Source organism: Esox lucius, chromosome 22 (genome assembly GCF_011004845.1).
Source record: "Esox lucius isolate fEsoLuc1 chromosome 22, fEsoLuc1.pri, whole genome shotgun sequence".
NCBI lineage: Eukaryota > Metazoa > Chordata > Actinopteri > Esociformes > Esocidae > Esox > Esox lucius.
The window spans coordinates 22,421,233-22,434,646 of record NC_047590.1 but is presented as its reverse complement, the minus strand read 5'-3'; the positions used below and the strand labels follow the sequence as shown (position 1 = coordinate 22,434,646).

At 43.2% G+C, this 13,414-nt stretch overlaps 1 protein-coding gene across 2 annotated transcripts; it reads left to right on the top strand.

Annotated features, from left to right (window-relative positions):
- The first annotated feature begins 306 nt into the window (after window positions 1-306).
- LOC105007763 (ubiquitin-conjugating enzyme E2A) lies at window positions 307-3,713 on the top strand. 2 transcript variants are annotated; one of them, NM_001303990.1, is given in 9 exon segments: window positions 350-709; window positions 864-944; window positions 1,283-1,308; window positions 1,430-1,519; window positions 1,610-1,698; window positions 3,156-3,211; window positions 3,213-3,228; window positions 3,230-3,237; window positions 3,239-3,711. In NM_001303990.1, coding segments are annotated over 9 exon segments (459 nt in total). In that variant the 5' UTR covers window positions 350-665; the 3' UTR covers window positions 3,288-3,711.
- The last annotated feature ends 9,701 nt before the right edge of the window (window positions 3,714-13,414 follow it).

Sequence of the window (13,414 nt, the reverse complement as noted above, 5' to 3'; positions counted from 1 at the left end):
CAGTGTCCAATTATTTGTACAACTCACTGGCAAAATAACAACATCTACAATAAATCTATTTTCAACCTGAAATAAGGATTTTTTTTTATACAACCAGTCAAGGATTGTCCTGATTTTCAAGACTAACTTTGGTAAAATCAATAGCAAATTTGCCCTGTGGACAATGTAAATCCTGAAAGTACACCCAATCCCATAGATTACGGTAACCATCTGTAGTGCTACTTACGTATATGAACTCGCGCGTCACCTGCCGCGTACAAGTCAGCCTTTTCTGTACAAGACCTGACATTCCAAAACCACGCCTCCAGCTGAGTGTTCCATTTTACTTTAGCAACAGGGGGCTGCATTTGAAGTATCTGTAGACATTTTAACTAATCTGAAGGACATTAAATGTTTCCTGAATGTTTTCATCTTCAGATACATTTATGTAATGTATTTTGGTATGTATTTGTAGGAACCTAATTTCTGGACATCCGATATAGAAAGAATCGACTGATACTATTTAAACAATATGGTATCGCCGCTAATTATTTAGGGGCATACAAAGAATATTGTTTTTGTCAGGAAGTGGTGAATTTGATGCTAAAACACAAGATTACTTAATATTCGTTTGTAGTGCATGTGGATATTATAGACAGAGAACAAGACGTGCCAAATTTTTAGTGATGTCGACTCCAGCAAGAAGACGACTTATGAGGGATTTCAAAAGGTGATTTATTGCGGATATGGATTTACTTTTTTGCCCTGTTTGACAAACTAGCGGTGTGATCTGCATCCGATTGCTTGCGTACTAATGTGTAGTTACATTGTAACACTAAGTCCACTCGTCAATTATTTATCCAGGACTCTTATTCATTTGACAGATTGCAAGAAGACCCTCCTGCTGGCGTCAGTGGCGCTCCCTCTGAGAACAATATCATGGTGTGGAATGCTGTCATATTTGGGTATGCAAAGTTATTTATAATAAATGCAATAATAACATCAGAGGGACTAAACATTGTCCAAATTACGCGAGACTGTACAGTTTTGGGTTAACTGAGGTTAGTGTAGACTTGTTTTATAAGGAAGGAGAGGATAGGTCTTCTGCCAACGACCTATTTAATGTATTCTACATAAACTTGTAACAGCTGGTCATGGACGATTTGATGTAAGCAGACTGCATTTTACAATCACCAAGTTGGCAGTTATTAAACAGTCCAAAGAAGGGTACATTTTGTAGTCTAATAATTGTCAAATTCATGTTTTCAAATAGTAAGTAATGTAATGCGTTATTTAATTCCAGGCCAGAGGGAACACCTTTTGAGGATGGTAAGCAGACCCAACTGCCCTTGGACAGATATTATAGTTTTACTTATGTCAAAATAACCATTGAAGCTGGTTCAAATTGGCTGCAGAAGCTTTTATCTGACAACCCCCTGATCCATTACAGGCACATTTAAACTTACAGTGGAGTTCACGGAAGAGTACCCAAACAAACCACCCACAGTCAGATTTGTCTCCAAGATGTTTCATCCTAATGGTATGCCGTCTGAGTTTCTTTCCTTTTAGGAATCAAATGTGTTACTGTTGTACTTTGGTCCTTTTCTCACGATTTCCTCTATTTCCCCAGTGTATGCTGATGGCAGTATATGTCTTGATATTCTTCAGAACCGCTGGAGTCCAACATATGATGTATCATCAATTCTCACTTCTATCCAGGTACATTGTCTGATCAAATTTTGCGGTAAATGTTCATATAATTATTGTTGCTTTTGGTAAAATCAGCAAAAAAGATTTGACACTCAAATATAAGAAATCTAACCAATTAACAAATTGCTTAAACAACAAAGGACTCCTAATAAAGATGTGCGTTTTTCTCAAAATCATGGTATGATTATCGGAACCCCTACAAATTATTTTAGTCAAAATTGAATTGCATAATTATTCAAAAATATTTGTGCCACAATTATTGGCACCTCTTATGAGCAAAATCTAATTGATGTTTCTTCTGATAACTTATCATTTGAGTTTTTGGAAACTCTTACATGGTCATCCATAACATCCTGTTATAAACGTTTGTTAATAAATTGTGGTGACACACAGGCTAAACTCCCTTAATATTGGAAAGGCCTGATAACACACAAATTAAATAAAACAAAGGGTTGTTGACCTTCACAAATTAGGCTGTGGCTATAAAAACATAGCTAGATGCCTGGAAATACCAATTTCCACTATTATGGCAATAACTAAGAAATGTAAAACAACTGGATCTATGATCAACCTGCCTGGAAGAGGATGTGTATTTTGTGCCCATACACAATTATATGATATTGTGAAATGTATGTGATGTCATATCCGTGGAATGGAGTCTTAAATACCACACAGCTATCAGACTATCAGCATTCTCAACTCGTGTGGTTATTATTATTATTTTAGTTTTTTCTCTAGTTCATCTATTAGGCACTATTAAGTGTTCATCCATGATTTCATGTTTCAGTTCCTATTTGGTGAAACACATGCCAAACTTCTTCCATCATCTATCAGCACTGGGAAAGTTAGAGAACACCCAAATTAAATAAAACAAAAGGTTGTTGACATGCATAAGATAGTCAATGGCTATTTTAAATCTCTGCACATCTCAAATAACCAATCTCCACTAATAGGGCAATCATTAAAAAGTTTAAGTCAGCTGAAGCTGTGATGAACTTGCCTGGAAGAAGACCTAAGTATATTTTGCATCTATGCTGAGTGAGGAGGATGGTTGAAGATGTTTTCTCCAAGAATCCCAGTTTGTAGAATTGTAGATATTTGTTGAATATTGGGGTCACATTGTCTCCAAAACTACAATTAGATGTCACCTACATGCCATTAAAGAGGAGAAACAACAATGGCACTTTTGAATAGCCTTTGTGTACGGAATTTTACAGTTGACTTGGACAGTAGCGCAATGTTCTATTATCTTGTCCTAGAGAGCCCTGCAGTAACACACATTATTTAAACATACTGCAGGGCTATAATGAAAGACTGCAATGTCATATGTGCAGGGGGATTCAGACAGCCCTACACTAGTATGATCTCTTCATAATGTCTATGAGACAAAATCTATATAAAGTATACCTGAATCATGTCATCTTTCAGTGTTGCTGTTTATCATGGAATTTGTTATTTCATTCCAGTCTTTGTTAGATGAGCCAAATCCCAACAGTCCGGCCAATAGCCAAGCGGCACAGCTGCTACCAGGAAAACAAAACGGGAGTAACGAGAAGAGAGTCTCTGCCATCGTCGAGCAGAGCTGGAGGGACAGCTGACCCCCCCCCAAAATGACATCTTACCTTCGAAGTTAGAACATTGTGGAATTTAGAGTAGCTTGAGTGAATTGGTTTAGCATTTTTTTTACTGTTTCTGTCATTGTTTTGGAGAAATTGTATGCACTTTAATGATTTGCTCTACCAAGTGAGGGTATCACACACATTTTGTTTAGTGGTGGGGGGGGGGGTTTATCTACTGGACATGTACTATTACTGCATGTCCTGCCCCCATTCAGAATTGATCCAGCAGACTTGATTGACCCACATACATCCCTAACATGCCACGCCAGACTCTGTGACCAAATATATATGCCTCCGGCAGTGTTTTGTTAGTCTCAAATATAGTTAGAACAAAAATGACAATGTACAGTATCAGCACAGTGGATGGTCCTTTTCTGCACTTGTAATAAAAAGGGCTTCCTTTATTTTTTGTTTTATTTATTCAGAGAGAAATACAGGGATTGAAGCGCAACTCATTGTCCAGTTAAGGATCAATTTAGATAGAAAAAATCATTAGAAAATAGTATTTTAAATGTAATGATATATTATCCTATCATTACAACTTTTAAAATGTACTAATACTACTATTTTAATCTAATAGATGATAATAGAGAAAATACCTTTTTTGGTCTATTAGGCTGATAATAAATGAGAGACTCTGAGATCCAAAAGATTAAAAGACTTATGCTATCTTCTCCATAACATAATCACTTGACAGCTGAATAAAAGCCTACTGTCCTAATATTTATTGTAGCTAATGTTTTTACTTTGGAACATTAAGGATGATAATATTAGATATTGGAGATCAACAAGACTGAAAACGAATTTCCTCATAAGTCATTCGTTTTCCATTGTTCTCAGGTGATCCAAAGTGCCTAAAGGTCCATGGATCATTGTTTATTTTCTTCATCGTTCCTTCCGGTGAACGAGATTCGAATATCTGGATCATCGTTCATCGTTTTCCGGTGAACGAAATTCGAAGATCCTACAAAAAAGATTTGTTCAAAAAGAACGACTCATCACTATTTCAGAATCGAATCACTTGACATGATGGCAAGCTCCTTTGTTGAATAAAAATAGTAAACATGATCATGTTTTATTACTTGATGCATCTTATAAACACCGTTTATCTACAATTTACATCTTACCCAAGTTCTTGTATTTTTATGATTATTTAAATATCTGTGGCTTTTTTTATGATAGGGTTGGCTTATCATTAAACACATTCCCAACCACGATATGTCTAGATGGTCGATTTTAAATAGAGTCAGCCTCAAACCGAGCTTGTCTGGCTTCGCTTTCCATGTGTAATGAATTTGTGACAACTTGTGGTGCTGCCGGATGTCATTGAATCTGAATGTGGAAGGAATTCTACCCGCTTTCATGTTTTATTTACAGATGCTGTACATTTATCCAATATTTAACTATGTCGAGTTTACGTTCTGAGACAAAGGACGACTGAACTACAGATCTGGAGGAAGTCGAGTAAGGCAGCAATCTAGCTAATGCGTTTACTAACGTTATACTGTCAACATTTGAGATTAGGTAGCAACAATAAGACTTCCGGTTTACTGACTTTGCCTTCAAAATAAAGGTCAGCAATTAAACGCGATATTAATATGAATTTATTTTGCCGCTTTGCTTCATCAATCAAATGTATTTATAAAGCCCTTTTTACAACAGCAGTTGTCACAAAGTGCTTTTACAGAGACACCCGGCCTTAAACCCCAAGGAGCAAACAACAGTAGTGTTGAATTTCATGTATATTGTAAAGATATAGGTAATGAAAGAAATATTTACATAATAAAGAAAAAGACTGTTTAAATAGTACTTCACAAAGGATGTATAATATTATAAGGTGTAGCACACTGAGAAATGGAGAGGGAGTAAACTTGTAAACATTTCATATTTTAAAAATGAGTTTATGAATCCCCCATACCATACGATCTTCTTCCGCTTATCCGGGGCCGGGTCGCAGTTTATGAATCCTTAATGATGTAATTATTTTTAATTTGCTGGTGTTCATTAGTTTTACCTCTCCTTGAACTGCCACCTTAACGTGGTGGAGGGGTTTGAGTACCCGAGTGACCCTAGGAGCTATGTTGTCTGGGGCTATATGCCCCTGGTAGGGTCTCCCAAGGCAAACAGGTCCTAGGCGACGGGTCAGACTAAGAGCGGTTCAAAAACCCCTTAATGAAGAAAAAAATCATGTGTTCTGTGACGTCGCCCGGCATGGCGCAGCCGGGGCCCCACCCTGGAGCCAGGCCCGGGGTTGGGGCTCGTTTGCGAGCGCCTGGTGGCCGGGCCTTTCCCCATGGGGCCCGGCCGGGCCCAGCCCGAACGAGCGACATGGGGCCGCCCTCCCGTGGGCTCACCACCCATAGGAGGGACCATAAGGGGCCGGTGCAGAGAGGATCGGGCGGCAGTCGAAGGCGGGGGCCTAGACAACCCGATCCCCAGACACGGAAACTAGCTCTAGGGACGTGGAATGTCACCTCGCTGGCGGGGAAGGAGCCTGAGATGGTGCGTGAGGTTGAGAGGTTCCGACTAGAGGTAGTCGGGATCACCTCTACGCACGGCTTGGGCTCTGGAACCACACTCCTTGAGAGAGGATGGACTCTTCACCACTCTGGAGTTGCCCATGGTGAGAGGCGGCGGGCTGGTGTGGGTTTGCTTATAGCTCCCCAGCTCTGCCGCCATGTGTTGGAGTTTACCCCGGTGAACGAGAGGGTCGTTTCCCTGCGCCTACGGGTCGGGGATAGGTCTCTCACTGTTGTTTGTGCCTACGGGCCGAACGGCAGTGCAGAGTACCCGACCTTCTTGGAGTCTCTGGGAGGGGTGCTGGAAAGTGCTCCGACTGGGGACTCTATCGTTCTACTGGGGGACTTCAACGCCCACGTGGGCAACGACAGTGACACCTGGAGGGGCGTGATTGGGAGGAACGGCCCCCCTGATCTGAACCCGAGCGGTGTTCAGTTATTGGACTTCTGTGCTAGTCACAGTTTGTCCATAACGAACACCATGTTCAAGCATAAGGGTGTCCATCAGTGCACGTGGCACCAGGACACCCTAGGCCGCAGGTCGATGATCGACTTTGTTGTCGTTTCATCTGACCTGCGGCCACATGTCTTGGACACTCGGGTGAAGAGAGGGGCGGAGCTGTCAACTGATCACCACCTGGTTGTGAGTTGGATCCGATGGCGGGGGAGGAAGCTGGACAGACTCGGCAGGCCCAAGCGTACTGTAAGGGTCTGCTGGGAACGTCTGGCCGAGTCTCCTGTCAGAGAGATCTTTAACTCCCACCTCCGGCAGAGCTTTGACTGGATCCCGAGGGAGGCTGGAGATATTGAGTCCGAGTGGACCATGTTCTCCACCGCCATTGTCGAAGCGGCCGCTCGGAGCTGTGGCCGTAAGGTCTCCGGTGCCTGCCGAGGCGGCAATCCCCGAACCCGGTGGTGGACACCGGAAGTAAGGGATGCTGTCAAGCTGAAGAAGGAGTCCTATCAGGCCTGGTTGGCTTGTGGGACTCCAGAGGCAGCTGACGGGTACCGACAGGCCAAGCGGACTTCAGCACAGGTGGTTGTGGAGGCAAAAACTCGGGCCTGGGAGGAGTTCGGTGAGGCCATGGAGAAGGACTATCGGCTGGCCTCGAAGAGATTCTGGCAAACCATCCGGCGCCTCAAGAGAGGGAAACAGTGCCCTACCAACGCTGTTTACAGTAGAGGTGGGCAGCTGTTGACCTCAACTGGGGATGTCGTCGGGCGGTGGATGGAGTACTTCGAGGATCTCCTCAATCCCGCCGTCACGTCTTCCATTGAGGAAGCAGAGGATGAGGGCTCAGAGGTGGACTCGTCCATCACCCGGGCTGAAGTCACCGAGGTGGTTAAGAAACTCCTCGGTGGCAAGGCACCGGGGGTGGATGAGATCCGCCCTGAGTACCTCAAGTCTCTGGATGTTGTGGGGCTGTCTTGGCTGACACGCCTGTGCAACATCGCGTGGCAGTCGGGGACAGTGCCTCTGGGATGGCAGACCGGGATGGTGGTCCCTCTTTATAAGAAGGGGGACCGGAGGGTGTGTTCCAACTATAGGGGGATCACACTTCTCAGCCTCCCCGGGAAAGTCTATGCCAGGGTTCTGGAGAGGAGAATACGGCCGATAGTAGAACCTCGGATTCAGGAGGAACAGTGTGGTTTTCGTCCAGGCCGTGGAACACTGGACCAGCTCTATACCCTCTACAGGGTGATGGAGGGTTCATGGGAGTTTGCCCAACCAGTCCACATGTGTTTTGTGGATTTGGAGAAGGCATTCGACTGTGTCCCTCGCGGCATCCTGTGGAGAGTGCTTCGGGAATATGGGGTCCTGGGTCCTTTGCTAAGGGCTGTCAGGTCCCTGTACGACCGAAGCAGGAGCTTGGTCCGCATTGCCGGCAGTAAGTCAGACTTGTTCCCTGTGCATGTTGGACTCCGGCAGGGCTGCCCTTTGTCACCGGTTCTGTTCGTAATTTTTATGGACAGAATTTCTAGGCGCAGCCAGGGGCCGGAGGGTGTCAGGTTTGGGGACCACACGATTTCGTCTCTGCTCTTTGCGGATGATGTTGTCGTGTTGGCCCCTTCAAGCCAGGACCTTCAGCATGCACTTGGACGGTTTGCAGCCGAGTGTGAAGCGGTGGGGATGAAAATCAGTACCTCCAAATCCGAGGCCATGGTCCTCAGTCGGAAAAGGGTGGCTTGCCCACTTCAGGTTGGTGGAGAGTGCCTGCCTCAAGTGGAGGAGTTTAAGTATCTAGTGGTCCTGTACACGAGTGAGGGAAGGATGGAACGGGAGATTGACAGACGGATCGGTGCAGCTTCTGCAGTAATGCGGTCGATGTATCGGTCTGTCGTGGTGAAGAAAGAGCTGAGCCGCAAGGCGAAGCTCTCGATTTACCGGTCAATCTACGTTCCTACTCTCACCTATGGTCATGAGCTTTGGGTCATGACCGAAAGGACAAGATCCCGGATACAGGCGGCCGAAATGAGCTTTCTCCGCAGGGTGGCTGGGCGATCCCTTAGAGATAGGGTGAGAAGCTCGGTCACCCGGGAGGAGCTCAGAGTAGAGCCGCTGCTCCTCCACATCGAGAGGGGTCAGCTGAGGTGGCTTGGACATCTGTTTCGGATGCCTCCGGAACGCCTTCCTGGGAAGGTGTTCCGGTCCCGTCCCACCGGGAAGAGACCCCGGGGAAGACCTAGGACACGCTGGAGGGACTATGTCTCCCAGCTGGCCTGGGAACGCCTCGGTGTCCCCCCGGAAGAGCTGGAGGAAGTGTCTGGGGAGAGGGAAGTCTGGGCATCCCTGCTTAGACTGCTGCCCCCGCGACCCGGCCCCGGATAAGCGTAAGATGATGATGCTATGCTATGCTATGCTATGCATTAGTTTTATATGGGCTCTTCGCTAAATCCAGCAACACTGTACTTTCCACCTCCTCCCCCATTGCAAAACATAATATACTGTATGGGATGCATATTGCATCATAGTGCAAAAGCTATTCTATACGCCACAGTGAATGTATTGTAGGACATTTTCAGAAGTCTCTACTAACCACAGAAAAGGAGGTTTGGATGGGCACTGTGTGTGATATTCAGCAACACAATATTTTCCACACCCTCTTCAGCTCTAGGCAAATCTCTAAAATATACTGTTCATGGGATACATATTGTCTCAAACAGAAAAAAACTATACACCGCAGTGTGTGTAATGTAGGAAATGGTCAGGAAAGAGTAGATTCGAAATTTGTTGGAAAATCAAGGGGCACTGTGTATTTGCAATTGTTGCTGGCATTTTACTCTGCCTATACCACTGGCCACAATGTAACTCAGTGGATATGAAATACCTATTGATTCATACAGAAAAACGATTAATATAAGCCATGTATGTGTATTGTAGGAAATCTTCAGGAGACTCTATAGAATGATTATATGCAAAGAAATCAAGGGGCACTCTGTATTTGCAATTGTTGCTGGTGTTTTACTCCGCCCACCCCATTGGCCATAATGTAACTCAATGCATATGAAATATATATTGGCCTATAAAAAAAAAACTGTTCTATACGCCGCGGTGAATGTATTGTAGGAAATGTCAAGGAAGGTGGATAGAGTAATTATATGCAAAGAAATCAAGGGGCACTCTGTATTTGCAATTGTTTGCTGGTGTTTTACTCCTCCCCACCCATTGGCCATAATGTAACTCAATGCATATGAAATAACATATTGGCCTATAAAAAAAAACTATTCTATACGCTGCAGTGAATGTATTGTAGGAAATGTTCAGGAGACTCTATAGAATGATTATATGCAAAGAAATCAAGGGGCACTCTGTATTTGCAATTGTTGCTGGTGTTTTACTCCGCCCACCCCATTGGCCATAATGTAACTCAATGCATATGAAATATATATTGGCCTATAAAAAAACTGTTCTATAACGCCGCTGTGAATGTATTGTAGGAAATGTCAAGGAAGGTGGATAGAGTAATTATATGCAAAGAAATCAAGGGCACTCTGTATTTGCAATTGTTGCTGGTGTTTTACTCCTCCACCCCCTTGGCCATAATGTAACTCAATGCATATGAAATATTATATTGGCCTATAAAAAAAAAACTGTTCTATACGCCGCGGTGAATGGTATTTTAGGAAATGTTCAGGAGACTCTATAGAATGATTATATGCAAAGAAATCAAGGGGCACTCTGTATTGCAATTGTTGCTGGTGTTTTACTCCGTCCACCCCTTTGCCACATTCCAAATTGCTGAATAGCCTTTAGATCCATTATTCCTTTTGTTAATGGAGGTGATTATCACCACTTGGTGATTACCTAACAATTCAGCCAACGATCTAATGTTGTTGTCAACTGGTCATTAACTGGTCATTAGCCTGTTGTACCACCTTTATAGATGTAGGTGAGTCCAAAAGACCATTTACAGTTTTATACCTTTTAGATTAGCAAAATAATTTTACAACAGAGTCAAATCATAACCAATATCCAACTATTACGTACTAGAATAAGTCAACTTATTAGAAGGATATATGTTATTGCAACTACATTCCAGCCTTAGCTTAATTTGTAAAAATAATATGTATTTGTCCTTATATTGAAAGACACATGTTTTAGTTGAGACGTATGAAGGCTTGTATAGTACAGTGAGGAAAAAAAATATTTCATCCCCTGCTGATTTTGTACAAAAGACACCTGTCCACAGAAGCAATCAATCAGATTCCAAACTCTCCACCATGGCCAAGAAAAAAGAGCTGTCCAAGGATGTCAGGGACAAGATTGGAGACCTACACAAGGCTGGAATGGGCTACAAGACCATTTGCGATTATTCGCAAATGGAAGAAACACAAAAGAACTGTCAATCTCCCTTGGTCTAGGGCTCCATGCAAGATCTCACTTCGATCAGGAGAACAGTGAGGAATCAGCCCAGAACTACACGGGAGGATCTTGTCAATGATCTCAAGGCAGCTGGGACCATAGTCACCAAGAAAACAATTGGTAACACACTACGCCGTGTAGAACTGAAATCCTGCAGCGACCCCAATGTCCCCCTGCTCAAGAAAGCATATGTACAGGCCTGTCTGAAGTGTGCCATTGAACATCTGAATGATTCAGAAGGAAAACTGGGGTGAAAGTGTTGTGGTCAGATGAGACCAAAATCGAGCTCTTTGGCATCAACTCAACTTGCCATGTTTGGAGGAGGAGGAATGTTGCCTATGACCCCAAAACACCATCCCCATCATCAAACATGGAGGTGGAAACCTTATGTTTTGGGGGTGTTTTTCTGCTAAGGGGACATGACAACTTCACCGCATCAAAGGGACGATGGATGGGGCCATGTACCGTCAAATCATGGGTGAGAACTTCCTTCTCTCAGCCAGGGCATTGAAAATGGGTTTTGGTTGGGTATTCCAGCATGACAATTACCCAAAACACATGGCCAAGGCAACAAAGGAGTGGCTCAAGAAGAAGCACATTAAGGTCCTGGAGTGACCTAGCCAGTCTCCAGACCTTAATCCCATAGAAAATCTGTGAAAGGAGCTGAAGGTTTGAGTTGCCAAATGTCAGCCTCGAAAGCTTAATGACTTGGAGAAGATCTGCAAAGAGCAGTTTGAACCCCAGCACAACGAGGTCTAGTTGTATCGATTACCCGTATTTCCTTAAACAAAGTGTCCTTGATCAGTGTAGCCATAATTGGTGTCTCAAAATCATTGCTCAAATGAATCTTTTTAGCCACTGCTCATAGGGCCTGGAAGGCCCTGGACGTCTCCAATCCGTAAGTCACATCCAGATCCCATGCTTGGGTTTCATAACTCCAGGGCCAGCATTTCTTGGTATTGCCTGGGAGATGGTTGGGCTGGCTTCAAGGTTGTTACCAGGAATGATCAGACATACTATGACTGGGACGAGGCCTCTGGGTAACACCTCCCCACGAACATCTGACATCAGATGTGAAACTCTTGCTCCAGGAGTGGACATGAAGCCAAAAGCCATGGTAGATCGACCAGTGGAATCAATCTGATTTGGCATGGGGACAATGTTATCCACTAAGGCATGGAGATGAGAATTACCAATGACCAGGAAAAATTATAAGGAAAGAAAATTAGAGATTTAACCCAATAATTACGTTTTTCTTTAAATATATATATATTTATTTGAAAATATATGCACATCCTAAAACCTTCATAGTAAATTCTAAATGTGGGCTGTTAGGTTTTATCTAAATACAACTAATATGGGGCATTACAACTCCAAACTTACATCAAACAACATGCAATATAAAAGATTATGTACTAAATGATAACAGGATAGGGTACACAGTACATATAGTTAATCAAACCAGTTACTCAACTTTCTACCCAAGTTGATCTCCTTCCGTCTTGGCTGTCTTAGAGTTTATGATGCTTAGGAAGGGCATTGTATTACGAATGTGGTCAGTTCTTTGCAGTCATGACATTCCTGTCATGACTGAAAAGTCAATATTATTTCCGGCTGTCTAGAACGAGAACATTTGCTTGGAGACAAATATATTACAGGACTGCAAAATGTTGGTCCTGGAAGGGCAAAACACTTTTCTGTTTTGTTTCTTAGAGGAAGTTAGCACTCAGACCACTCAACTGTACTCAGATGGTATCCCCGGTCAAAAAAAGTCAGTAATGTGAGAATGAAGACCTGGGTTTTGGCCCTACGTGACCAACTTTCAGGGCAGACATATGCTATAAATTTGTTAACATAGAGATGTCCATGGTGCTTTAAAGACCTCTCTGGGAATATTGCTATGAATACTTTTTAAGAGTTTTATTGTAAATAATCTAAATTAGCCAATAAGGAGAAGCTGTGTGTATTGATTTTCTGTCTCTACATTTGGCTATAAAAATCATTCAATCAATCAGAATTTTGCTCAGGCAAATTAAATTAACAACATATGCATACCAACATGAATCAAACAGCAAAACCAACAAACTGAGAAGAAATTGTCAACCTGATGAAGAAACAAAGCCTCTTAAAAAAATGTAACAGTGATTCAGAACAAATGTAAGCTGATCCAAGCAGAGTCCAAACAAGGACTGTCTGCAAATGGGGTTGGTCCTACTAACCTGGTTATATATTACAGGCCTATCAAATGAGAGATTTGTGAACGAGATGCTACCTGGCAACTGAAAGGACAATTGGGATAACTATAGCACAAGTTCATTTTATAGTCGCTGGACAACACAGACTTTCAACTCCCTCCAAAGATTTTCTATGGGGTTGGGATCTGGTGACTGGCTAGGCCACTACAGGACCTTGAAATGCTTCTTACGAAACCACTCCTTTGTTGCCCGGGCGGTGTTTGGGATAATTGTCATGCTGAAAGACCCAGCCATGTTTCATCTTCAATGCCCTTGCTGATGGAAGGAGGTTTTCACTCAAAATCTCACGATACATGGCCCCATTCATTCTTTCCTTCACACGGATCAGTTGTCCTGGTCCCTTTGCAGAAAAACAGCCCCAAAGCATGATGTTTCCACCCCCATGCGTCACAGTAGGTATGGTGTTCTTTGGATGCAACTCAGCATTCTTTCTCCTCCAAACACAAGTTGAGTTTTTACCAAAAAGTT

Excerpts from the sequence above, each read along its gene's own strand:
- LOC105007763 (XM_010866809.5), top strand. The coding sequence starts at position 919 with ATGGTGTGGAATGCTGTCATATTTGG. Across the intron at positions 945-1,282 it reads TGGAATGCTGTCATATTTGG|GCCAGAGGGAACACCTTTTG; the intron begins GTATGCAAAGTT and ends ATTTAATTCCAG. Across the intron at positions 1,309-1,429 it reads GGGAACACCTTTTGAGGATG|GCACATTTAAACTTACAGTG; the intron begins GTAAGCAGACCC and ends GATCCATTACAG.